Source organism: Oncorhynchus mykiss, chromosome 14, assembly GCF_013265735.2.
Source record: "Oncorhynchus mykiss isolate Arlee chromosome 14, USDA_OmykA_1.1, whole genome shotgun sequence".
Classification (NCBI taxonomy): Eukaryota; Metazoa; Chordata; class Actinopteri; order Salmoniformes; family Salmonidae; genus Oncorhynchus; species Oncorhynchus mykiss.
In genome coordinates this window covers 5,630,001-5,655,822 of record NC_048578.1, presented here as the reverse complement: position 1 = coordinate 5,655,822, position 25,822 = coordinate 5,630,001, and the positions used below count along the sequence as shown (strand labels likewise).

General features: G+C 43.6%; 1 protein-coding gene across 2 annotated transcripts in view; it reads left to right on the top strand.

Annotated features, from left to right (window-relative positions):
* Window positions 1-25,822, top strand: part of LOC110488609 (A disintegrin and metalloproteinase with thrombospondin motifs 2) — a 190,577-nt gene that overhangs the window by 132,093 nt on the left and 32,662 nt on the right. For both annotated transcript variants that reach the window (XM_036942741.1, XM_036942740.1), the window contains exon 4: window positions 3,043-3,248. In XM_036942741.1, coding sequence (XP_036798636.1) covers window positions 3,043-3,248 — 206 coding nt within the window. The remainder of the gene's footprint in view (window positions 1-3,042; window positions 3,249-25,822) is intronic.

Genomic DNA, 25,822 nt, shown 5'->3' with positions numbered 1-25,822 from the left:
CCGTATGGGAGTTGTAGCGATGAGAGAAGGTAGTAGCTACTAAAAACAATTGGATACCATGAAATTGGGGAGAAAAAGGGGTAAAACAAACACCAAAAAAAAATTCTGCTATTTCAGCCAATCCCGTTGCTGACAGGTGTATAAAATGTAGCACACACCCATGAAATCTCCATAGACAAACATTGGCAGTAGAATGGCCTTACTGAAGAGCTCAGTGACATTCAACCGTCATAGTCAGTTTGTCACATGTCTGCCCTGCTTAGAGCTGCCATGGGCAAGTTGAAGTGCTGTTATAGTGAATTGGAAACGTCTAGGAGCAACAACGGAGTGGTAGGCCACACAAGCTCACAGAACAGGGCCACTAAGTGCTGAAGCACGTAGCGAGTAAAGTAATTTGTCCTTGGTTGTATCCCTCAATATTGAGTTCCAAACTGCCTCTGAAAGCAACGTCAGCACAAGAGCTGTTCGTCGGGAGCTTTATGAAATGGGTTTTGTATGGCCGAGTACTCGCGCCATAAGATCACCATGCGCAATGTCAAGCGTCAGCTGGAGTGGTGTAAAGCTCACCGCCATTGGATTCTGGAGCAGTGTAAAGGAGTTTTCTGGAGTGATGAAGGCCAGGAGAATTCTACCTTCCCCAACGCATAGTGCCAACTGTAAAGTTTGGTGAAGGAGGAATAAAGGGGGCTGTTTTTCATGGTTCGGTCTAGGCCCTTTAGGTCTAGTGAAGGGATATCTTAATGCTACAGCATACAATGACATTCTAGACGATTCTGTACTTCGAACTTTGTGACAATAGTTGGTTTGTTGAGACTGACCTGACCTAAACCTCATCGAACACCTTTGAGATGAATTGGAACGCCTACTGCGAGCCAAGTCTAATCGCCCAACATCAGTGCCCGACCTCACTAATGCTCTTGTGGCTGAATGGAAGCAAATTCCCAGATCCAGTGGAAAGCCTTCCCAGAAGAGTGGCGGTTGTTATAGCAGCAAAAGGGGGGGACCAACTGCATATTAATGCCCATGATTTTGGATGAGATGTTTGACGAGCAGGTGTCCACACACTTTTGGTGTAGCTTAGTTATACCTGTCCAATTGAGATGCTACCAATATAATTGAATAAGCACCACCAGTGGACTAAGCACCACCTAAATGGGGATCAAAGTCTCACCTCTATTTGGCCTAGCGTTCTGGGTCTACTAAATATATAAACAGTGATTGAGTGTCTTGAGGAATATGTCTGTACTCTAAGTATTGTCATGTTAAATGTGCAGTGTAGTGTACTATACTTGAGTTTCCCACGCTTTCCCACAGTGACCACGCAACTGCTCCCCACAGTGAAGCATCTCGCTCTGTGAGACCACGTCCCTCAGCCTGTTTGCGCTGCCTGGCAACTGCAGGCTAAGGCCACGCGCATACATGCTCTAACACACACACAAACACACACACTCCTCAGCTAAGAGTGGCTCCGTGCAGAGCCTGACAGGACATGGCTTGCAGATTCCAGATTGGCTTGTAGACTCCAGATTGCCGTGGTGTTCCCAGTCTACCCAACAAGCGGAGAATGTTCCATGGAGGCCACATTGTTTCTGTTTATGTCGAGAGGTGGGATGAGGAGAGCCAGCCTTGGCTTTGGAGACGGCATAATTTATCCTCTCCTGAATCACAACACAACACTCCAGCTACAGTATCTCAGCCCGATACACACAGCTACTTGTGTGTGTGTGTGTATGTGTGTGTGTGTGTGTGTGTGTGTGTGTGTGTGTGTGTGTGTGTGTGTGTGTGTGTGTGTGTGTGTGTGTGTGTGTGTGTGTGTGTGTTTGTGTGTGTGTGTGTGTTTGTGTATAGCTTCAATTACACGTAGACTTACCTAGGAGTGCCAAGAGTGTTTAGACCCAATGTGAAGAGCTACTTGCATGTTTATGTGTGTGTGTGTGTGTGTGTCTAAGAAGTTCTAAGCTTCAATTTCCTCGGCGTACACATCACTGACGATTTGAAATGGTCCGCTCACAGAGACAGTGTGGGGAAGAAGGCTCAACAGTGCCTCTTCAACCACAAGAGACTGAAGAAATTTGGCGTGGCCCTTAAAACACCAAACATTTACAGATGCACAGTTGAGAGCATCCTGTCGGGCTGTATAACCGCCTGGTATGGCAACTGCTCCGCCCACAACCGCAGGGCTCTCCAGAGGGTGATGTGGTCTGCCCAACGCATCACCGGGGGAAAACTACCTGCCCTCCATGACACCTACAGCACCCGATGTCACAGGAAGGCCAAAAAGATCATCAACAACATCAACCACCTGAGCCACGGCCTGTTTACCCCGCCATCATCCAGAAGGCGAGATCAGTGCAGGTGCATCACAGCTGGGGCCGAGAGACTGAAAAACAGCTTCTTTCTCAAGGCATCAGACTGTTAAATAGCCATCACTAGCCGACTTCCACCCGGTTACGTAACCCTGCACCTTAGAGGCTGCTGCCCTATATACATAGACTTGGCATCACTGGCCACTTTAATAATGGAACACTAGTCACATTAATGTTTAAATTATGTTTACATTCTGCTTTACTCATCTCACATGTATATACTGTATTCTATTCTACTGTATTTTAGTCAATGCCACTCCGGCATTGCTCAATCCAATATTGATGTATTTCTTAATTCCAGTCTTTAATTTTTATATTAGTGTGTATTGTTGTGAACTGTTAGATACTACTGCACTGCTGGAGCTAGGAACACATTTCGATACACCTGCAATGACGTCTGCTAAATATGTGTACGTGACCAATGAAACTTGATTTGATTTGACGTCTATTGAGTGTTTCGCCACCACACAATCTGGGATGTGAATTACAATATTGGGTTGATTAGTCAAATCTGTTAGAGATATATTTACATATTTACCAACAGTTATACCTAAATATTTGTGCTTTCAGCCTGTGTCTCAGGCATCACGCTGGTGGGTGTGTGTCTGTGAGTGTGTGCATGTGTATGTGTGTGTGTTTTAGATATTAACCCTGTCTGTGTTTGTGTTGTCTCTAGGTGCTGATCTGCCTAGTATGATGGACCTGGAGTCCCTGTATCGTGGTGTGGAGCAGAGCATCAACCAGACCCGAGCCCAGAGACAGAGGAGACAGAGTCCAGAAAGAGCCTACAACATCGAGGTCCTACTGGGGGTGGACGACTCTGTGGTGCAGTTCCACGGCAAGGAAAACGTCCAGAAGTACCTGCTCACACTCATGAACATCGTAAGTACAGTACACTCACACCACAGGAGACTGCTGAGGGGAGAACGGCTCATAAAAATGGCCCGGAGCGAATGGAACGGAGTCAAACACCTGGAAACCATGTGTTTGATGTATTTGACACCATTCCCACTGATTCCTGCTCCAGTTATTACCACGCGCCCGTTCTCCCCAATTAAGGTGCCACCAACCTCCTCACACAGAGTCATACACACATTGTAGGATACTATGTGCATTATGCACCATTAGTGTGCCCCTAGCCCCTGTGTCTTCTGTTAGAAAGATGCTGCAAGCGGTTGATTCACTGTGAACACTTTAATCCAATAACCAGAAGAGTAATCAAGACGACTGTAGTATAATGTGTATGTGGTTTCTACAAGAGAATAAATAATTATACGATAAGTCATGCATGAAGAGTCATCAGCAACACAGTAATGCAGCAATAAGGAAATATGCATAGACGTAATGGCAGAAGAATATGCATCATAATCTGGAATGTACAGTATACACAAATACAATGGCAAATATTATATGAAAGATGTATAAATAATAGGACAGGGATATACACTGAGTGCACAAAACATTGACCACCTGCTCTTTCCAAGTGAATCCAGGTGAAAGCTATGATCCCTTATTGTTGTCAATTGTTAAATCGACTTCAATCAGTGTAGATGAAGAGGAAGAGACAGGTTAAAGAAGGATGTTTAAGTCTTAAGACAACTGAGACATGGATTGTTTATGTGTGCCATTCAGAGGGTGAATGGGCAAGACCAAACATTTAAGTGGATTTTAATGGGGAATGGTAGTAGATGCCAGGCGCACCGGTTTGAGTGTGTCAACAACTGCAACGATGCTGGGGTTTTCATGCTCAACAGTTTCCCATGTGTGTCAAGAATGGTCCATCACACAAAGGACATCCAGCCAATGACACAACTGTGGGAAACATTGGAGTCAACATTGGCCAGCATCCCTGTGGAACACTTTCGACACCTTGTAGAGTCCATGCCTCTATAAATTGAAGGTGTTCCTAATGTTTGGTACACTCAGTGTGTGGACAGGCGAGTGGCAAGGCTAACTAGCAAAGAGCTAACAAGGACATATTAGCCATGGGAGCTATCACCTCAAGTGCACCCGCTGCTGAGGAGAGAGAGCGAGTGAGAGGAGCCTGGCCTAGGTTACTGTTGTTGATCGCTAAGATGGGGGCCTTTTTCATTGAAGAAAATCAAAAGTTAGACAAGAAAGAGTACAGACTAGTGAAAAGAAGCCGACAAGGGGATGTCCTTCATTGTGACAAGTTGTAATATTGTCGTGGACACAGATGAGAAGAACGTTAGCGTGGCCAAATGGACTATGTGTGCAACTCGCTATTCAGGTTTGAATTTTCAAACTTGAATTTATTTATTTGTGTATTTGTCACGGCCGTCCTCCTCTTCATCTGAAGAGGAGAGGCGAGATGGATCTGAGGACCAATACGCAGCGTGGTAAGTGTCCATGGTGAATCTTTAATAAAGAAAGACTGAACACTATACAAAAGAGTAACAAAAACAATAAACCAAATACGACCGTGAAGCTACAAAATGAGACCTGTGCTGACACAAGCCACTAACATAGACAATCACCCACAAACAAACAGTGCAACCCAGGCTACCTAAGTATGATTCTCAATCAGAGACAACTAATGACACCTGCCTCTGATTGAGAACCATACTAGGCCGAAAACATAGAAATGCCCCAAAACATAGAAAAACAAACATAGACTGCCCACCCAACTCACGCCCTGACCATACTAAATAAATACAAAACGGAAATAAAGGCCAGAACGTGACAGTACCCCCCCCCCCAAAGGTGCGGACTCCGGCCGCAAAACCTTGACCTATAGGGGAGGGTCTGGGTGGGCGTCTGTCCGCGGTGGCGGCTCTGGCGCGGGACGCGGACTCCACTTCATCATTGTCTTAGTCCGCTTTATTGTCCGCCTCCGTGGCTTCCTCACCATGGCCACCCTACTCAATGACCCCACTGGATAGAGGGGCAGCTCGGGGCAGAGGGGCTCCGGCAGCGGCGCCGGACAGGCGGGAGGCTCCGGCAGAGGCGCCGGACAGGCGGGAGGCTCCGGCGCCGGACAGGCGGGAGGCTCCGGCGCCGGACAGGCGGGAGGCTCCGGCGCCTGTCCGGCGCCGGACAGGCGGGAGGCTCCGGCGCCGGACAGGCGGGAGGCTCCGGCAGCGGCGCCGGACAGGCGGGAGGCTCCGGCAGCGGCGCCGGACAGGCGGGAGGCTCCGGCGCCGGACAGGCGGGAGGCTCCGGCAGCGGCGCCGGACAGGCGGGAGGCTCCGGCAGCGGCGCCGGACAGGCGGGAGGCTCCGGCAGCGGCGCCGGACAGGCGGGAGGCTCCGGCAGCGGCGCCGGACAGACAGGACCACCTGCAAGGAGGAGACAGAGAGACAGCCTGGTGCGTGGGGCTGCCACAGGAACCACCAGGCTGGGGAGACCTTCAGGAGGCTTGGGGTTAGGAGGCACCTGAAGGACCGGGCTGTGGGGGAGCACTGGAGCTCTGGTGCGCAACCTTGGCACCACTTCCCCAGGCTGGATAACCACTCTAGCCCAGACCCTCCAGAGTACAGGCACAGGTTGAACCGGGCTGTGGGTAAGCACGGGAGATCTAGTGCTTACTACACGCATCTCTCCCTTAGGCTCCACTCCCACATTCGCCCGGCACGAGCGGAGCGCAGGCAGAGGACGCACTGCACCCTCCCAGCGCCCCGGAGACACAGCACGCAGAGCCGGCGCAGGATACCCTGGACCAAAACTGCGTACCGGCGACCAGACCCGCTGAGCAGGCACCATACGACCTGGCTCGATGCCCGCACTCGCATGACACTCTCGGGGGGCTGTCCTATAGCGCACCGGGCTATGGACACGTACTGGCGACACCGTGCGCTTAACTGCATAACACGGTGCCTGCCCAGTATCACGCTGCTTATAATAAGCACGAGGAGTGAGCGCAGGTCTGCTACCTGGCTTAGCTCCACCCCTCGTGTGCCCCCCCACATTTTTTGGGGGGGCTGTCTCTCGTACCTGTCGCACTGCCTCCTCATATCGCCGCCACTCAGCTTTCGCTGCCTCCAGCTCTGCTTTGGGGCGGCGATATTCCCCAGCCTGTGCCCAGGGTCCCTCTCCGTTCAGTATCTCCTCCCATGTCCAGGAGTCCTGTGATACCGGCCGCTGTTGTTGCTGCTGCTGCTGCTGTCGTCGCTGTTTTCTACCATGCCGCTTGGTCCTTGGTTGGTGGGTGATTCTGTCACGGCCGTCCTCCTCTTCATCTGAAGAGGAGAGGCGAGATGGATCTGAGGACCAATACGCAGCGTGGTAAGTGTCCATGGTGAATCTTTAATAAAGAAAGACTGAACACTATACAAAAGAGTAACAAAAACAATAAACCAAATACGACCGTGACGCTACAAAATGAGACCTGTGCTGACACAAGCCACTAACATAGACAATCACCCACAAACAAACAGTGCAACCCAGGCTACCTAAGTATGATTCTCAATCAGAGACAACTAATGACACCTGCCTCTGATTGAGAACCATACTAGGCCGAAAACATAGAAATGCCCCAAAACATAGAAAAACAAACATAGACTGCCCACCCAACTCACGCCCTGACCATACTAAATAAATACAAAACGGAAATAAAGGCCAGAACGTGACAGTATTTATTATCATTTGATTCATCATTATTATTATTGTATATCATTATTTTTATGGTAGACCTATTTAAGAATCTAAATCAGTGAAAAAAAGTGTTCATTTTGTTGAGACATTTTCTTTGGCTAAATTAAGTTTGCACTGTCTTTTTAAATGAGTGCTCCTCAAAAGATACAGTAGGTTAAAAGTAGGCCTGTTGTAAAATAATTATCATTATCCTATTGCTGCCATTCGTTGGGTAGGCATACGGGAGACACTCGCCTTGTTGTTAATTGCTACAATACAGGCCAAGCCTGTTCAAAACTCCTGTGAAGGTTTAAACAATTTAAAAAATATATGCAGAAAGTGTTTTGTTGAGCCATTTCATTTGGACAAATTATGTTCCAACTTAATGTTGTGTTTGCCGCAATATAATATACACTGCTCAAAAAAATAAAGGGAACACTAAAATAACACATCCTAGATCTGAATGAATGAAATATTCTTATTAAATACTTTTTTCTTTACATAGTTGAATGTGCTGACAACAAAACCACACAAAAAATTATCAACGGAAATCAAATTTATCAACCCATGGAGGTCTGGATTTGGAGTCACACTCAAAATTGAAGTGGAAAACGACACTACAGGCTGATCCAACTTTGATGTAATGTCCTTAAAACAAGTCAAAATGAGGCTCAGTAGTGTGTGTGGCCTCCACGTGCCTGTATGACCTCCCTACAACGCCTGGGCATGCTCCTGATGAGGTGGCGGATGGTCTCCTGAGGGTTCTCCTCCCAGACCTGGACTAAAGCATCCGCCAACTCCTGGACAGTCTGTGGTGCAACGTGGCGTTAGTGGATGGAGCGAGACATGATGTCCCAGATGTGCTCAATTGGATTCAGGTCTGGGGAATGGGCGGGCCAGTCCGTAGCATCAATGCCTTCCTCTTGCAGGAACTGCTGACACACTCCAGCCACATGAGGTCTAGCATTGTCTTGCATTAGGAGGAACCCAGGGTCAACCGCACCAGCATATGGTCTCACAAGGGGTCTGAGGATCTCATCTCGGTACCTAATGGCAGTCAGGCTACCTCTGGCGAGCACATGGAGGGCTGCCCCCCAAAGAAATGCCACCCCACACCATGACTGACCCATCGCCAAACCGGTCATGCTGGAGGATGTTGCGGGCAGCCAAACGTTCTCCACAGCGTCTCCAGACTGTCACGTCTGTCACATGTGCTCAGTGTGAACCTGCATTCATCTGTGAAGAGCACAGGGCGCCAGTGGCAATTTGCCAATATTGGTGTTCTATGGCAAATGCCAAACATCCTGCACAGTGTTGGGCTGTAAGCACAACCCCCACCTGTGGACGTCGGGCCCTCATACCACCCTCATGGAGTCTTTTTCTGACCGTTTGAGCAGACACATGCACATTTGTGGCCTGCTGGAGGTCGTTTTGCAGGGCTCTGGCAGTGCTCCTCCTGCTCCTCCTTTTACAAAGGCGTAGGTAGCGGTCCTGCTGCTGGGTTGTTGCCCTCTTACGGCCTCCTCCACATCTGCTGATGTACTGGCCTGTACTGGCCTGTCTCCTGGTAGCGCCTCCATGCTCTGGCCACTACGCTGACAGACACAGCAAACCTTCTGGCCACAGCTCGCATTGATGTACCATCCTGGATGAGCTGCACTACCTGAGCCACTTGTGTGGGTTGTAGACTCCGTCTACACTAGTGGGATTCAAAAGTGACCAAAACATCAGCCAGGAAGCATAGGAACTGAGAAGTGGTCTGGTCCTTTATTGGGGGTGTCTTGCTAATTGCCTATCATGTAATCGCAGGTGAAGCCAAATTTTTATGTTTCTAGCTCCAACAGTGCAGTAATACCTCTCTTTCTACTCTTGAATCTGAACGGGTCTCTCGGATCCAAACTGGCACAGGTCTGTTCTTTGACTGCCTTTTTGGAACGGGTCTGACTGTCCTCAGCACCATTTAGAACTGATCTCCGTTTTTTAAATGGTATGCATATCGGGTCAGGTGGGCAAGCCACGGAACAATTTTGGAATGCATCCAACGTTTTGGACCCGTGAAGACCTCTAGCTTGAAGCAACGAGTGACATATTTGAAGGGCAGAGGTGCATTTTGAATGCACAACCCAACCCCTCCCCATTTTTAAACTGGTTTTTCAGAACAGCACCGTTTCTGTTTAATTGAACATTGCATTACATTTATTTTTTGGACTGAACGCAACCCTGGTGACTTTTCTACTCTAAACTTTATGAAATTAAAATGGTGACACCATTTAAATAAAATGTTCCCCTCCAAAAATTAGCCAAACAACATATTGGTCCATGTTATCAGGCTGGTTTTGTTATTGAGCAATAAGCATTAAGCCTTTCACCCATAGCCCAACTGATGTAGCATAGGGGCTATAAATATAATATTGGCTGAAGCATGCCCATCTGTATTTGTGCTAATCATCAGCTAGATCAGTTTTAAGAAGCTATGACCACCTTTCATCATCTGCAACCCCCCCTCCCCATGCCCCTTGACCTCCTCCAATTTAATTAACTGCTACTATGTTACACAGAAATGTGGTATAAGAATAGCTTTTACTCATCAAGACAGTACATAGGAAAACACCAGTACCTGGTTTCCCTTCCATATTGAAATCAAGAAGAAATACATTATAAATGAGAAATAAACCAGCTCACAATGTCACATCTGTATCAATAAATACTAGGTGGGGCTAATTTCATTTGTAGATTTCATTATTAGGGTGCTTGAACATGTATTGGGAGGATAGGTTGGATAGGTTGTCTGCGAGACAGGCAGGCTGCCTCTGACCGGGGAGAGGAACAGGCTTGAGCCTACTGCCTGAGGTTCAGAGAAACAGTCCTTCTCTTACTATGTAGTCTACTAGAAACCAGCTGTTTCAAAGTTTATAATACTGCCAACATCTTTGAACTCACAAAATCGAGCCCAATATAACCATTACCAATTATCACTTGTTTTTCGCAGCTATCCCTTCTCCATTTGAAAAATATAATTTTCTATATAATTCTTATTCATGGTTAGAAATTTACCATGTTAAATGTGACTGTACTTCTTTATTTGTTACAAGTTAGCTCACAAAATGAAGGGTTTTGTTAAGAAGAGAGAGGAGAGAGGGAGAAAGATGAGCTATTGATCCGTTCTCCTTACGCAACTTTTTTACCTTCACTAACCACGGCCTCTGAGGACTGGACCAAACCAAGCACATTTGGTGGCAGGGGGATCCAATCATATAATGAGGAATTTAGTAGTACTGTGTGGTGTAGAATGACAGAAAGCCTGTAGCTACGGTGGGGAAATCATTTTAAATGGTATATTACTGGGAGGGTCAAGTTGACTTGTTTCTAAAGTTACGCAACTGCTCATGCTTAAAATGTTTATAAAATATTAGATAAATTAATGAGACACACAATGAGATAAATGAATGATTAAATATCCATATAGAAATGTAGAAAGAGGTGAGATGTAAAGATGCAACAACTACCATGGGTTGCAAATATGTCTAGGATTGTGCCTTTGTCTACTGGACAATGAAAGAAAGTTGATTTAAAAACCAATTGAACATGAGAAAAATAGGCTAGGTTTCTATGGCATGTGGAAGTCTTTGGATTTTGGGTAGGCTACTTTGAAGCAAGGTAAGCCATGCCTCATAATGTAGTAAAACGTTCAGGTTTCAAACAATTAAGTACATGTTTTCAAAATAATTACTGCCTCCAGCATTGCAAAGTTGAATGTGATGCGCTGAAGCCTGCCTAGCTGCCTCTGAACTTATATGGTGAATGGGAAACGCGCTTGAATTACTAGTTGATAAATAAAATAGTAGATATTTTTAACCCTGGCCCTTGTTTTTAACACGCAGTTGCATTTAGAATTGTTGAGCATTGGGCTTATAAAAGCATGTTTCACTCCAGCAGCAACATACAGCTGTTTGATGAGTTGAAGTAGCATCTCTCGCTACATCGACTGCAGGGTAGGCTCCTCAGATGGGCATGCTTCATCCTCCTCAATGAATTTCATAAAAATATATTTTTTTAAACATTTAAAAACTGCAGTATACTAAATATAATCACGTCGTTAAAACACTATTTTGCAAAGAAGGTATACAGTAGCATCAACAGCACTCTGTAGGGTAGCACCATGGTGTAGCCGGAGGACAGCTAGCTTCCGTCCTCCTCTGGGTACATTGACTTACAAAATGAAACGGTGGAGGCTCATGGTTCTCACCCCTTCCATAGACTTAGACAGTAATTATGACAACTTCTGGAGGACGTCCTCCAACATCAGAACTCTTGCAGCATGAACTGACATGTTGTCCACCCAATCAAAGGATCAGAAAATGAATCAAGTACTGAAAGCATAGGCTACAGCTAGCACTGCTGTGCATAACATGTGGTGAGTAATTGACTCAAAAAGAGAGAAAGACAATAGTTCAACAGTTTTGAACAAATTAAGGAGAAATGGCTTCTTCCAAAATTAAGGAGAAGCCAGAGAAAAATAGAGAGATTTCGTCATTTCTTTTCACTTTCAGTTTCACTTACTTAGCTAGAAAATGTAGCTAACAAGTTTAGCCTACTGAAACACCCACTCAAACAGAGGGATGCTATATTAGCTAGCTGGCGATCACTATCCATCACAACACTGGAACTCTTCCAAGTCATGGTAAGATTTTGGTTTTACTAATTTATTGCAAATGGGGCCTGCCGGTGTACGTGCATACATTGTAACGTTACTGCATGATTTTACTAACGTGTTAGTTCTATTAGCTATGCTGACTATGACTTTACTTTAGCTAATATGGTGACAATAATGTAGGCTGTGTGTAGAGGTTTGGCTTGAAAAGTTTTTTTCCCTGGCCATATACAGCTGATGTGTTGTGGATTGAAGTCCAGAAGTGAAGGGAAAAGGTGAGAGGAGGGTGCATAGATGTGAGAAGGAATATAATGTGGCTGCTATGAAAGTGAACTGTGTTTACACGTGATCAGATGTGTATTCATTCCACTGATTCTGTTGCAAAACATTTCTTAAACAGAAGCAAATGGAACAAAACGGGGATATACATACCTGAACTTGTTCAATAGAAACTCTTGTTTGCATCTGTTGGACTAATGATTACACCCTATATCAGCTAGGTGCAGGCAAAAATGTGCAAGACAGTATTGAATGTCACTGTCTGTCCATGTCACCTCAAATGTGTTTCTCAACCTGTGTGCACCTACATTGTAAACGTTGTCGCAACCTCGTGATAGGTATAGGTATAATTTGAGTATCATGTAACCTAAACCTATCACTGTTACAATGAACTGGGTGAATGGAATATTAAAGACAGTCATCAAATATGCTATAGAAATAAGGCCATGCTCATGAAAAAAATGGTTCTCCCTCATCTTAAACGCCAGTGACCGCCACTGATCGACAAGTATTTCAATCAATTATTAGACAATAATCAATTTTAAAATGTTTTTTTTTTTTTACAATTGGTCGACGGCAAATGTATTTTTCTGCTTTTCTTATTATTTGGGGGGAGGGGAAAAAGCCAGTTATGGAAACTCTGATGCATAGGCACACACACAACAGAGACAGACACACACTCATGAACCTTGTATGCATGTACAGTACACACACACACACTCCTTTGCAAGAGAGACGATATGTCAGCTAGAAATTATACAGTACACACACAGAGGGCAGAGAACTGGAGACTATGGATCCACAGGATCTCTGTAACCTACAGTCAGTCAGACAGCAAGATTCAATTCCCTTCTCGGTCTTGCATGTTTCCACCCAGCAATCAGCATAGGTAATCCCATGTCTGGCCGTCTCCTCAATCTAAATATGATGGGATTGGGATGGATTTCTTTCAGATAGTTTCATCTATTTTCTGTGTGTGTGTGTGTGTGTGTGTGTGTGTGTGTGTGTGTGTGTGTGTGTGTGTGTGTGTGTGTGTGTGTGTGTGTGTGTTTGTGTGTGTTTGTGTGTGTTTGTGTGTGTGTTTGTGTGTGTGTGTGTGTGTGTGTGTGTGTGTGTGTGTGTGTGTGTGTGTGTGTGTGTGTGTGTGTGTGTGTGTGTGTGTGTGTGTGTGTGTGTGTGTGTGTGTGTGTGTGTTTGTGTGTGTGTGTGTGTGTGTGTGTGCGTGCGTGGGTGGGTGCGTGCGTGCGTGCTCGGGTGCGTGTGTGCGTGTATATGCGTATGTAGATGCGTGTGTGTGTTTGTGAGCGACAGAATGGTCACAGGCTAGTGAAACCTGTCGTCTTCTCCAGCTCTCACACACCGTTCCATCAGCTTTTGTGTCATGTGTCACTGTTCGAGTGATTCAAAGCCAGCAGCCAATCAATATGCTTTAGGACACAACAAAGAGCTTAGCCCAGTATTCACCTCCCAGGAGTGTGTGTGTGTGTGATGGGGAATGCGGCAAGTAGACTTTAATCTCGGAAAATTAAACCTGATATGAGAGTAGAGAGAGATTTTGTGTGTGCGCATGTGTGTATGTGTGTGTGTAGCCTTTGTGCAAGAAGCAGCCGACTCATCTCTGAGAGATTTCATGGCAAAAAGAAGCAACAGCAGCACTTGTTTTAGTCTATACCCCGGTGTGGTGAAAGAAGAGCACCACCTACACTTTTAACTTCCTTGTTTAGATATTTTTAAGACAATCTTCGAGGGGAATGTTCAGCCATATTGCAGGCACCCCTCTCATCTAGAGAGATAGAAATAAAGAGAGCCCTAAAGAGAGAGAGAGAGAGTATTCAGAATATATTTCTGAACACCGGATAAACAGTGAATAAATAAGTAAAACAACCTCCCACGCATGGCATCTAAGCTACTTTCTTCTTGAAAGTTTACTTTTTTTCTAGGATTGGGTGGTTTACCGTATATACCGTATACCAGGGTATTTGGAAAAAGCCACGGGATGGTTTTTCAATACCGTCAATACCGTTGAAACAATTTATTTAAATTATTTTTACATATTTGAATTTTTGTAGCAACTTTTTAAGTAAATACTTGCAGTCAACTTGTGCAATATGTTAGGAGATCAAGAACAATGTGTTCTTCATTTCACCTATCACATTATCATGAAGCTTACTATAGACCCCAGTGACGTTTTTTACAAGCACACAACTACGAGAGACCGGAGCCTTGTGAGTCACTCACTGTTGTGCATTATGCACTAGGTGATCTAATTACAGTATTGAATTCACAACTAAATGTTTGCCAGCTAAAAAAAATGATAACTATTAAGTTAGTTATCTAAAATATATTAAATGCTCTGCAGTTGTGCATATGGTTTGCTAAATTTAGTAGCTAGTTAGCGATCTAGCTAAGTGGTTAGCTTTTTCCAAAATCAAGCATTTGCTTGGTAACAGCAGAGAATCCCCTCCTGGTATTTGTTTTGTGCGTGCCACAAACTGTGTGTAGCATTATTTCATTATTGTTATACTTGTATATTTTAGGTCAGAAACTGTTAAAAATATTTGCAATGCGCTCGTTAGCATTTATTTAGCATTTTCTATGGGCCTTTACATGTACTTCTTAGCATTGCTAACCTTCAGATTACAGAGTATCAGTTTGGTTTGAGAACAGCTCCCCTTGTGTTCAGCGCCGGTATTAACGAATATCCCGGTTTGGCACAAGGTCATTATGAAGGGATGACAATCTGGATACCGCCCAAGCCTACTTTGCTCACTTTAGGATCATCTCGTACTCTCTCTGGAGAGAGATGGACAAACACATTTCTGTTTAAAAAGTGTACTCTGGACTTGGAGCTTTACTTTTTTACTAGTAGGTCTCTCTGAGTCATCTCTATTCATCAAATGAAGTGACGCAAAGAGGAGCTCAGATTTTTCTCTGGCACAGTAAAACAAAGGCCGGTTCTCCCCGACATACAATGAAACATCAAAACATTGAATCAAATCAAAAGTTATTTGTCACATGCTTTGTAAACAACAGGTGTAGACTAACAGTGAAATGGTTACTTCCGGGCCCTTCCCAACAACACAGAGAGAAATAAAGAGAAATAATAGAAAAATAAAGAATAAAGGCACAATGAGTAACGCTAACTTGGCTATATTACAGTCATGGCCAAGTTTTGAGAATGACACAAATATTCATTTCCACAAAGTTTGCTGCTACAGTGTCTTTCGATATTTTTGGAATACTGAAGTATAATTACAAGCATTTCATAATTATAAGCATTGCATAATGCCTTATGGCAAGGTGCTCCGTCATGCTGGAAAAGGCATTGTTCGTCACCAAACTGTTCCTGGATGGTTGGGAGAAGTTGCTCTCGGAGGATGTGTTGGTTCCATTCTTTATTCATGGCTGTGTTCTTCGGCAAAATCGTGAGTGAGCCCACTCCCTTGGCTGAGATGCAACCCCACACATGAATGGTCTCAGGATACTTTTCTGTTGGCATGACACAGGACTGATGGTAGCGCTCACCTTGTCTTTTCTGAACAAGCTTTTTTCCAGATGCCCCAAACAATCGGAAAGGGGATTCATCAGAGAAAATGACTTTACCCCAGTCCTCAGCAGTCCAATCCCTGTACCTTTTACAGAATATCAGTCTGTCCCTGATGTTTTTCCTGGAAAGAAGTGCCTTCTTTGCTGCCATTCTTGACACCAGGCCATCCTCCAAAAGTCTTCAGCTCACTGTGCGTGCAGATGCACTCACACCTGCCTGCTTCCATTACTGAGCAAGCTCTGTACTGGTATTGTCCCAATCCCGCAGTTGAATCAACTTTAGGAGACGGTCCTGGTGCTTGCTGGACTTTCTTGGGTGCCCTGAAGCCTTCTTCACAACAATTGAACCGCTCTCCTTGAAGTTCTTGATGATCCGATAAATGGTTAATTTTGGTGCAATCTTACTGGCAGCAATATCCTTGCCTGTGAAGCCCTTTTTGTGCAAAGCAATGACGACGGCATGTGTTCCCTTGCAGGCAACCATGGCTGACAGAGGAAGAACAATGATTCCAGGCACCACCTTCCTTTTGAAGCTTCCAGTCTGTTATTCAAACTCAATCAGCATGACAGAGTGATCTCCAGCCTTGTCCTCGTCAACACTCACACCTGTGTTAATGAGAGAATCACTGACATGATGTCAGCTGGTCTTTTTGTGGCAGGGCTGAAATGCAGTGGAAATGTTTTGGGGGGGATTCAGTTCATTTGCATGGCAAAGAGGGACTTTGCAATTAATTGCAATTCATCTGATCACTCTTCATGGCATTCTGGAGAAAATGCAAATTGACATCCTACAAACTGAGGCAGCAGACTTTGTTAAAATGTATATTTGTGTCATTCTCAAAACTTTTGGCCACGACTGTACATGGGGTACCAGTACCGAGTTGATGTGCAGGGGTACAAGGTAATTGAGGTAGAAATGTACATATAAAGTGACTTGGCAACAGGATAGATGCTAAACAGTAACAGAAACATATGTGATGAGTCAAAAGAGTTAGTTCAAAAGGGTCAATGCAGATGGTTAAATAGTTAACATGTCTACGACTGGGGTTCCGCTAGCCCCGCAACAGCCAGTGAAAGTGCAGGGCGCCAAATTGAAAGCAACAAAAATCTCATAATTAAAATTCCTCAAGCATACAAATATTTCACACCATTTTAAAGATACAATTCTCGTTAATCCAGCCACAGTGTCTGATTTCAAAAAGGATTTACACACAAAATCATCACAAACGATTATGTTAGGTCACCACCAAGCCACAGAAAAACACAGCCATTTTTTTCAGCCAAAGAGAGGAGTCACAAAAAGCAGAAATAGAGATAAAATGAATCACTAACCTTTGATGATCTTCATCAGATGACACTCATAGGACTTCATGTTACACAATACATGTATGTTTTGTTTGATAAAGTTCATATTTATATAAAACAATCTGAGTTTACATTGGCGCTTTACGTTCAGTAGTTCTAAAACATGCGGTGATTGTGTAGAGAGCCACATTAATTCACAGAAATACTCATAATAAACATTGATAAAGATACGACTATTATACATGGAACTTTAGATAAACCTCTCCTTAATGCAACCACTGTGTCAGATTTCCAAAAAACTGTACGGAGAAAGCAAACCATGCAATAATCTGAGTACAGCCTTTAGACAACAAAGCAGCCAAAAAGATACCCACCATATTGGGTAGTCAACATTGCTCAGAAATAGCATTTGAAATATTCACTTACTTTTGATTATCTTCATCAGAATGCACTCCCAGGAATCCCAGTTCCACCATAAATGTTTTGATTTGTTCGATAATGTCCATCAGTCATGTCCAAATATCTTCTTTTGTTAGGGCATTTGGTAAACAAATCCAAAGCGCGTTCAGGTTGAATGTCGGACGAAAAGTTCAAAAAGTTCCATTACAGCCCGTAGAAACATGCCAAACTAAGTATGGAATCAATCTTTAGGATGTTTTTAAGATAAAACTTAATTAATGTTCCAACCGGACAATTCCTTTGTCTGTACAAATGAAGTGGAAAGTAGCTACCTTTCACGTGAGCGCGCCAGACCGAGGCTGTGGCACTCTGCCAGACCACTCACTCAAAGAGCACTTAGAGTAGAATCCTCAAAACAGGTTCTAAATACTGTTGACATCTAGTGGAAGCCTTGGGAAGTGAAACATAACTAATATCCCATGGTATCTTCAATGGGGCCTGAGTTGAAATACTACAAACCTCAGATCTCCCACTTCCTGGTTGGATTTTTTTCTCAGGTTTTTGCCTGCCATATGAGTTCTGTTATACTCACAGACATCATTCAAACAGTTTTAGAAACTTCGGAGTGTTTTCTATCCAAATATACTAATTATATGCATATTCTAGCTTTTACGGCGGAGTAGCAGGCAACTTAATTTGGGCACGTTTTTCATCCAAGCTACCCAATACTGCCCCCTGCCCCAAAGAAGTTAACCAATAGCTAACCGGACTAACTATTTAGCAGTCGTATGGCTTGGGGTAGAAGCTGTTCAGAGTCCTGTTGGTTCCAGACTTGGTGCATCGATACTGCTTGCCATGCTGTAGCAGAGATAACAGTCTATGACATGAGTCTTTGACAATTTTCTGGGCCTTCCTCTGACACCACCTGGTACAGAGGTCCTGGATGGCATGGAGCTTGGCCCTAGTTATGTACAGGGACGTAGGCACTACTCTCTGTAGCACCTTGCAGTCGGATGCTAAGCAGTTGCCATACCAAGCAGTGATGCAGCCAGTCAAGATGCTCTCAGTGGTGCAGCTGGTTAACTTTTTGAGGATAGGAGGGCTCATGCTGAATCTTTTCAGCCTCCTGAAGGGGAAGGTTGTCGTGCCCTCTTTACAACTGTGTTGGTGTGTGTGCACCATTATAATTCTTTGGTGATGTGAACACCAAGGAACTTGAAACTCTTGATCTACTCCACTACAGTCCCATAGATGTGGATGGTGGCGTAGTCTATGATCAGCTCCTTTGTCTTGCTGACGTGGAGGAAGAGGTTGTTGTCCTGGCACCAGACTGTCAGGTCTCTGACCTTCTCCCTGTAGGCTGTGTCATTGTCGGCAATCAGGACTTCCACCGTTGTGTCGTCTGCTAAACTTAATGATGGTGTTGGAGTTTTGAGGGGCCCCTGTATCGAGAGTCTGCTTGACTGGTGTGTTGTTGACTACTCTCACCACCTGGGGCATCATAGGGTCCTACGTGAGGATATTGGAGGGCACTACAGTGTTGAATACTGAGCTGTACTCAATGAACAGCATTCTCATGTTGGTGTTCCTTTTGTCCAGGTGGGAAATTGCAGTGTAGTGTGCAATAGAGATTGCATCATCGGTGGATCTGATGGGGTGAAATTAAAATTGGAGTGGGTCCAGGGTGGCTGGGATGATGTTGTTGATGTGAGTCATGACCAGCCTTTCAAAGCACTTCATAGTCATTTAGACAGGTTACCTTGACGTTATTGGGCATGTGGACTCTGGTGGTCGGCTTGAAACATGTAGATATTACAGACTGGGTCAGGAGAGGTTATAAATGTTGGTGAATACACTTGCCAGCTGGTCAGTGCATGCTCTGAGAATGCGTCCTGGTAATTTGTCAAGCCCTGCTGCCTTGTGAATGTTAACCTGTTTAAAGGTCTTACTTACATTGGCTGCGGATAGAGTGATCACACTGTCGTCCGGATCAACTGGTGTTCTCATGCATGGTTCAGTGTTGCTAGCCTCAAAGCGAGCATAGAAGCTATTTAGCTCGTCACTGGACAGCCCACAGCTGGGTTTCCCTTTGTAATCCGTGATGGTTTGCAAGCCCTACCACATTTTCTTGTTTGCTTATGGCCCTATACAGCTTGTTGAGTGCGATCTTAGTGCCAGCATCGGTTTGTGGTGGTAAATAGAAAGCTACAAAATAGTAGAAAAATCTCTTAGTAAATATAATTGTGCTGGAGGGAATAGTGGACGTTTTATGCTCTCCTGACCAATTGTGCTATTTTGTGTCTTTTTTTGACTGCACTTATTTTTTTTGTACATGATGCTTCAGCCATCATTTCGTATGACCGAAAATAGCTTTTGGACATCAGAACAGCTATCACGAACCTCGATTTGGACAAGGACTTCTACTTCAATGAGTTGGAGGCGAAAGACACATTGATTATCCTGGACCAGGCCCAAATCCCTGACAATCGAATAAGGAGGAGTCGGAGCTATAAAGGCCGGCATGTGGGATACGTGACGAGAATACGTCAGAGAGTGATTTAATCGCCTCTACCCTCCGTTCTATTGGCAAATGTGCAATCACTGGAGTATGAACTGGATGAGCTCCGTTCGAGACTATCCTATCAATGTTACTGTTGCTGTTGGATGAAAAGATCTCATCTCCAAAACAGACACTTTTCAGGAAATTGAAAAAAAAACAGCCATATTTTGCCATTCACAAACATACAATTAGCTTCAGAAGCTATTTTGAATAAATGGTCTTGGTCTTACAGTCATGAAATATTCAGAGTACATTGAGGGGAGTGACTTCCTAAAACTTTTATCTGGGCCTGTATTCATAATGCCTCTCAGACTATGAGTGCTGAGCTAGGATCAGTTTAGTATTTTTTTTTTATAAGATTACATGGACCTGATCCTAGATCAGCACTCCTACTGTGATGCTTTGTGGATATGACCCTGTTCTCTCTCCAGATTGATGTGTTGCTTCTTTGCGAGCTGCTAGGTTCACCCCAGACAGGCATAGTCAGAGGGGAGTACTAGAGGCAGGCATGGTTAAAAGATGAAAAAGAAGCTTTATTTCTCTCCTCGTCATTGTCCAAAGCTGCCAGGGTGAGATCATGGAGGCTGTCTCGGAGCAGTGTGTGTTATCTTATCTTATGTTGTCTGTGTCTGTCTGTGTGTGTCTGTGTGTGTGTGTGTGTGTGTGTGTGTGTGTGTGTGTGTGTGTGTGTGTGTGTCTATGAGTGTGTGTGTGTGCAGTGCCTCCAGAAAGTATACACACCACTTTACTTTTTCACATTTTGTTACAGCCTGAATTTTAAATGGATTTTAAATGGAGATTTTGTGTCACTGATCTACACACAATAGCCCATAATGTCAAAATGGGATTTTGTTTGTAGAAAATGTTTGAAATTAATAAAAAATGAAAAGCTGAAATGTCTTGAGTCAATAAGTATTCAACCCCTTTGTTATGACAAGCCTAAATAAGTTCAGAAGTGAAAGTGTCCTTAACAAATAATATAAGTTGAATGGACACATTCTGTGTTCAATAATAGTGGTTAACATGATTTTTGAATGACTACCCCATCTCTGTACCCTACACATATCTGTAAGGTCCCTCAGTCGAGTAGTGCACAGATTTCAAGCACAGATTCAACCAGGGAGGTTTTTCAATACCTTGCAAAGAAGATCACCGATTGGTAGATATGTAAAAAATAAAAAAGCAGATGATGAATATTCCTTTGAGCAAGGTGAAGTTATTAATTTTGCTTTGGATGGTGTATCAATACACCCAGTCACTACAAAGATACAGGCGTCCTTCCTAACTCAGTTGCCGGAGAGGAAGGAAACTGCTCAGGAATTTCACCATGAGGCCATGATCACCATGATTTTAAAAGCTTCATGATTGTGATGTGAGAAAACAGAGGATGGATCAACAACATGGAAGTTACTCCACAATACTAACCTAATTGACAGAGTGAAAAGCCTATAGAAAATAAAAATATTCCAAAACATGCATCCTGTTTGCAACAAAGAAATTAATATTTTGTCCTGAATACAAAGCATTATGATTGTGGCAAATCCAACACAACACATACTTAGTTAATCCAGATATAGGCCTATTAGTGTTTTATTTTTAATTTCAGTCAGTATTTTGTTTGACAGTCAAATCCAAAATGACATTTTAATACGTCTTTATAACTCAACAAAATGTTGAAAAAGTCAATGGGTGTGGAATACTTTCTGAAGGCACTGTATACTTTTCTCCACATGGCTTGAGGCTATCTCACACACCTGTTTGTATTTTATTTTCTCTTCCTCTACCAATGAAGCCTTAGGGTACACTATACCATAGTGTAAAAAAAATATGTTGATTCAATGTACAATTGTAAGCAGGGGGGACAACTTTGGTTTTAGAACTGGGGGGACATAATTATTATAACTTTTTTTGTAGGATAAACACTCCAAAGCCTACCCGACCCGCTCGGAGGCGTCTGCATGGTCCTAAAGCACACCCCTGCCTTGTTTTGTATCGCATGCCATTGACAAAAATGGAATTTCAGAATGTGGGGGGGCACATGATGCCCTCGTCCCCTGTGAAAGTTGCGCCCCTGAACTTTTCACACAAATACTTTTTGTTGTGAGGTTGTGCAACAAGAACATGTTGTGATCAAACTCACAATCCTGTGAGTTCAAAACTTAGAATTTTCAAATTTAAATTGCTATACAAAATTCTTGCAACCAAAATAATGTTATATTTATGAGGAGGCATAGTATTTAGATCATTTATTTTGGTATTGTCCATATGTAGCTAGTTTTTGGTCACAGGTATGGCTGAAGAATTGCAACATTTGCCTAGAACTAATGCTGCAGATAGCAATACTGGGTGATATGAAAAGCCATAGTCAATCAATCAATAATATAATAATTATTTTAGCAAAAATGTATTTTTTAATTTACAATCTGTAGAAGCTATGAGAATAGAAACGCTCAATACTTTTGTGAAGCATCACTGCACAGTTTAAAAATATATGGCAAATAGAAATCCAAAATGGCTGGTGTTAAGAGATAGATGGGAGGGGTTGAATGGAGCTGAAGGGTGGGACTAATAACAAGATAAACAATGTGAAACGTACAGGGTCTGTAAAATGTATATAGGTTCAGAACTTTTGTAAAATAGCACAGTTACACATATACATCAAACTGGATGGACATCAGAAATAGAGGAAGGACTAAAAACAAACAAAACATAACGATTGTAAAATAGATTGTGTCTGTAAAATATGTATAAGATATATAAACTGAAGGTAGAAGCCGAAGTGTTTATTGGTTCTCCAATTGGGGGAAGGGTGGTAGGGTTTGCGGGGAATAATAAAGGTATATTCTAAAAAAAAGTATGTGTGTCTATATAGGTATGTGTATGTATATACTGTATGTGTTCATGTATGCATGCGTGTATGTATATGGATATATTTACCCCAAAAAATATATGGGGGAGTGGAAATGACACAGATAATTACATTGATGGAAGCAACATTCACAATTCACACAATGTTAAGCTGATCCACCCCTAAAAAGACAAAAAAAAAGAAAAACAAAACCCTCACTATCCTGTTGCAGCTGGTTGCCTTACAATTGGAGAGTTAGAGTTAGAAAATGTCATCACTTCACAATGAGACAATAATACAAAATACAGATTTTTTTTTAAACCACACACACACACACACACACACATCCTCAAATGGAGTTTGGAGCCGCTAAAAACAATCACGGTCAAACATGGTACCTGCGTAATCTATAATACACTGAACAAAAATATAAACGCAACACGCAACAATTTCAAAGGTTTTACTGAGTTACAGTTCATAGAAGGAAATCAGTCAATTGAAATAAATTCTTTAGGCCCTTATTTATGGATTTCACATGACTGGGAATACAGACATGCACCTGTTGGTCACAGATACCTTTTTAAAAAACAGTCTTGTGTGACAACCATTTGCTTCACGCAGCATGACACAGTTCCTTCGTATAGAGTTGGAATGTTGTCCCACTCTGTTGCACATGTCGATCCAGAGCATCCCAAACACACTCAATGGGTGACATGTCTGGTGAGTATGCAGGCCATGGAAGAGCTGGTACATTTTCAGCTTCCAGGAATTGTGTATAGATCATTGCGACATGAGGCTGTGCATTATCATGCTAAAATATGAGGTGATGGCGGGGGATAAATGGCACGACAATGGGCCTCAGGATCTCGTCACGGTATCTCTGTGCATTCAAATTGCCATCGATAAAATACAATTGTGTTCGTTGTCCATAGCTTTTGCCGGCCCATACCATACCCCCAGCGCCACCATGGGGCACTCTGGTCACAACGTTGACATCAGTAAACCGCTCGCCATACTCGCTGTCTGCCATTTTATTGTCCCCAGTACAAGGTGCACCTGTGTAAATATGTTTTTTTTTGTACAGTGCAAGCTGTGTGACTATGTGGAGTATTTTTGATATTGCTTTTATTCAGGCCAGTCGTTCAGCAGACATTGTTATCCGCTAGATATACTTGAAAATACTGTGTTAAGTACACAGAGATAACACCATAGAGATCCTATAAAACGTACATGGATAATACCCACAACCCAATACACAATTCCATTCCTGTTTGTTTCTGCTGCTCCCAAGTACTTCTGTTGCTCCCCAGTTATATATAATTAATCTGAAAAACCATGCCATGTGAAGCGGTCACCCCTATTCTAACTAGCTTAGCCCACTAGGCAAGCATACCAGAGTGCCTCAAAGCTACAATGAGCCAGCCAACCAGCCAGCTAGCCAGCTAGCCAGACTATCTGTATACTATCAGGGATGCTCTAGACCCCTGCAAGGTGCGAGGTGAACCGCACCTACGCCCCTTCGTCCTGCCGCTCTTCTTCCTGTCGGGCAACTAAAGGTCAGAAAGTCAAGGTGTACATTGAGAGGGAAGGAAGGAGAGAAAGAAATTGGAGGAAGAGAAAGAGAGAGAGAGAGACAGATGGAGAGACAGCTAGGGGTCAGAGAGGAGAGGTGGTGGGCGGTCTTTCTGCTGGACATGAAACAGCTCCCACGGCAACCACTTAATCCTGTCTGAGGGGTTCAACTGGAATGTCTCGGTGCGTGTGTGTCAAATCAACATCAAATCAAGTTGTATTGGTCACATACACATATTTAGCGGAAGTTATTGCGGGTGTAGCGAAATGCTTGTGTTCCTAGCTCAACAGTGCAGTAATATCTAATAATTTACAACAGTACACGGTCCAGAGCATGCACACACACACCCACACACTCCACGCCCAATCAGCAAGAAGCAGCCCAATCATAGAGGAGAATGGAGAAAAACAACATGACAGAGAAATGCAAAAGGCCATTGATCTGCTTCTTTAAGTGGTCCATGGGAAAAGAGGAGTAATCGATGGGGCAGCCCTGATCCACCCTCTCTCACACCCACCCACCTCCATCCCCTCTCCCTCTCCGTCCAAGTCCCAGGACACACACTCACATAATCACACACACACACATGGTCAAGGGCAGGAGGACAGGGAGCATCAGTGCCAGAGTCTCACACAATATTCCTCCCTAAAATCTGTCCAATCCCACTGTCCGAGAGAGAGAGCTAAAGAGAGCTCTAGAGCGAGAGAGAGTGTAAGCAAGCGAGAGATGGAGGGAGAGGGAGATCCATTTCCATTATTCCCAAGATGCAGATATTTAGCCTTTCGGTGAAATCCATTGTGTGGTAATCTCCTGCATAGAAGTGTCTGCTTATTGATGCCATTGTAGAGGACACTCTGTTTCCCTGTCTAACTGATGGGAGACCTTTATACTGAGACGTAATTGTGATGAGAGAGATGGCTGGATCGTGTTAAAGGCCCAGTGCAGTCAAAAACATGTATTTACCTGTGTTTCCACACTATGAGGCTGGAATAATACTGTGTAAAACCTGTTTGAAAAGACCACCTGAAATTTCAGTCTGTTTTGGTGGAATGGAGTTTTGGCCTTCCATGGTGACGTCATTATTTAATAGGCCAATAAGAAAGAGAGATTCAAACCTCTCTGCCAATAACAGCTCATTTTCACTTTTCTCCTCCCCACTCAAACTACTCCCAGACAATTCTTGCTAGAGGAAACGCTCTTTGCTAAGAAGCTATTTTTGTTTATTTTTTTACCATTTTACAGTTTTTTCCAACTGCTTACACACAAAATCTTTTCATGTCACACGATTTTTGAAACCTCTCACTCAAAGTGCAAAACTACACACCAAATATCCAAAACCATAAGCTATTTCTCAGCCTTTGACTCAGTTGTCAATTGCAATAAACACTTTTTTCAAAACACTACATACAATTCTCTACCTAAAACACACAAATCTAACAGGAAGTGACTTGCTTTCCTTTTCCAAACACAACCAATCAAAATGCTACACTTATTCACCAGGTCACACACACACACACTCCTCACATGTGCAAACACTAATAGCTTAACTGATCACTAACCAATCACTGCTTTACTGTAGTATAGGCCTATAAATAGGTCAAAGGTCAGATTACCTGTTTTGAACAATGGATGCCAACAATGGACAGAGAGCAAGAGGAGTAGGAGGGAGAGGAAGAGGAAGAAGAGGACGAGGACAAAGAAG